The sequence below is a fragment of the Chlamydomonas reinhardtii genome, assembly GCF_000002595.2.
Source record: "Chlamydomonas reinhardtii strain CC-503 cw92 mt+ unplaced genomic scaffold scaffold_49, whole genome shotgun sequence".
In the NCBI taxonomy this organism is placed as follows: domain Eukaryota; kingdom Viridiplantae; phylum Chlorophyta; class Chlorophyceae; order Chlamydomonadales; family Chlamydomonadaceae; genus Chlamydomonas; species Chlamydomonas reinhardtii.
The window spans coordinates 11,268-13,462 of NW_025061562.1; the positions used below are offsets into that span (position 1 = coordinate 11,268).

At 63.0% G+C, this 2,195-nt stretch overlaps 1 protein-coding gene across 1 annotated transcript in view; it reads left to right on the forward strand.

Moving 5' to 3' along the window:
• CHLRE_49g761347v5 (uncharacterized protein) overlaps positions 1-1,735 on the forward strand; it is a gene marked incomplete at its 3' end in the record, with an annotated part of 10,157 nt that extends 8,422 nt beyond the window's left edge. Inside the window, exons 14-17 of the mRNA XM_043073065.1 lie at positions 142-245; positions 527-623; positions 1,153-1,216; positions 1,670-1,735. Coding sequence (XP_042914009.1) covers positions 142-245; positions 527-623; positions 1,153-1,216; positions 1,670-1,735 — 331 coding nt within the window. The remainder of the gene's footprint in view (positions 1-141; positions 246-526; positions 624-1,152; positions 1,217-1,669) is intronic.
• Positions 1,736-2,195: the final 460 nt, after the last annotated feature.

Genomic DNA, 2,195 nt, shown 5'->3' on the forward strand with positions numbered 1-2,195 from the left:
ACCACCCCCGGCACCCCCGCATTCCACCCTTGATTCCCACCCGCCCCTATTACTGTTCCTGGCTACGCCTTCAGTCCTTGAATGATCATGAATGTAACCCCCGCACCCTTCATTCACATTCACACACACACGCCCGCACAGGCACAAGCGCACGCGCGTGCTGGACAAGTTCATCCGGGCGTTGTGCCGGGTGGTAACGCACCAGCCCCTGCAGCGGCGGCTGGAGAGGATCAAGGAGGTGCTGGGTGAGTGCTTCGGTAGCGGTGGTGGTGGTGGTCCACCACCAGCCGGAGGGTGGTGTGCCCGCTTTTGCGTGTGTGTGTGTACGGTATGTGTGTGTGTATATATGTGAGCGTGGCGCACTGTTGCGCGGCGTTGACCAAACCAAGGGAGGGTTCCGTACTAGGAGCGAACCCCCTCGGCACCCTTTCCACCCTCCCTCCCTCCTCCCTCCCTCCCTCCCCCTCGGTATCCGCTCCCCCCCTCGGACTCCCTCCTCCTCCTCCCTCCCTCCCCCCCCCCCCAGCCCACCTGGGCTACGACAAGCAGCGCCTGGCGGAGGAGGCGGCCAACCCCGTGCTGCTGGTCAGCGAGAGCGACAGGCCGGGCACAGCGCCCACCAAGTGAGTGGGAGGGGGTGAGGGTTGTGAGGGGGATGGAGGGTTGTAGGATGCCAGCCAGAAGTAAACAAGCCAAGTCGAACGAGCGGAGCATGGGCAGAGGCGAAACAGGTGCAAGTTGGGGGTGAGGGTGATTGGGGAGATTGGGGGGAGGCGGGGCGGGGGAGGGAGAGGCAGGTGGTTTGGCGAAGAGGAGTGATTACGGTGGGAAATGGTGTAGGGAGCTGCCGCACGCGCCGCAAGGACAGGGCCGTCTGCCACTGGTCACGTGCGTCTTGTGGCGGGGGCTGTGGCAGCAGCTGTCCGCTAGGTGCACGTGTTTGTTGCCGCAGCCACCGCCTCACAAACTGCATCACCGCGGCTCCTCCACCCCTCACCGTGACGACTGAGCGCGGTGTTGCGCGGGCGCCGCCCCACGCCTTGGTCTCCCGCGCAATGCGCAATCTAAACCGGGCCGTGTTGTGTATATGAATGTGTGAATATGTGTGTGCGAATGTGTATGTGTGTGTGTGTGTGTGTCTCCCGCGCACAGGTACCTGCGGCCCGAGATGGTGCGGGTGCGGCCGCTGCCGCTGTACCGGGACGTGCTGTTCCAGGTGCGGAGGAGGAGTGGGGGAGGAGTGGGGAAGGGGGGGGTTGTAAATACCAGCCCAAACTAAACCAAAACCAACGAAAACGGGAGTGCAGGCAGAGGCGTTAGTTGCGAGCGATAATACTTATGGGATGTGGGCCGAGGCGTCGCGGAGCAGCAGGGCGAGCGGCGCCGGCGATAGGGGGAGAGGGGGTTGTTAATACCAGCAGAAACTAAACCAAACCCAATGCAAAGGAGGGGGAGTGGGGATGGGAAGCACACGGGGACAATCTACAATGTGTAAAATACGTACAAAATGTGTAAAATGTGTCTATACTTGTTTCATCCCCGTGTTCATCGTTACAGCCGCCTCCTCAACCCCCCTCTGCTTGTGCTCCGCTCGTTCAGTCTGGGCTGGTTTTGGTTTAGTTTGGGCTGGTATTTACAACCCCCTCCCCCCCTACGCACACACCTCCAGGTCCACCACGCTACCGACCTCAGCCACTACACCGACTTTGACGAGCTGGCGCCCTTCACCTCCAAGGTGCGTGGGCGGGGATTGCATGCATGATTACGGTAGCTAAGGGAATGATCGACGGTAGGCAATCGTGGGGGCACAGGGCAGCACAAGGGGGAGTGAAGGTGAGAGGGACGGGGCGGAACAAAACAAACCAACCGTGAACCTGCCCACGCCCACGCCACTGCAGCACCATCTTCCATGTAGTCGTGCCCGGAACTCCCCCTGCCCTCCCTCTCCCCCCTCTAATCTCTTCCTCCCCCCCTGACTCCTCCTCCCTCCTCTCCTCCCTCCCCTCCCTGCCCCCTTCCCCCCTGCCCCTCCTCCCCTCTCCCCCTCCTGCCCATCCCTCCGCCCTCCCCCTCCTCCCCCTCCCTCTCCGCCCTCCTCCTCCCCGCCCTCCCCCTCCCTCTCAGCCCTCCCCCTCCCTCTCCGCCCTCCTCCTCCCCCTCCCCCTCCTCCACCTCCACCACCTCCTCCTCCTTCC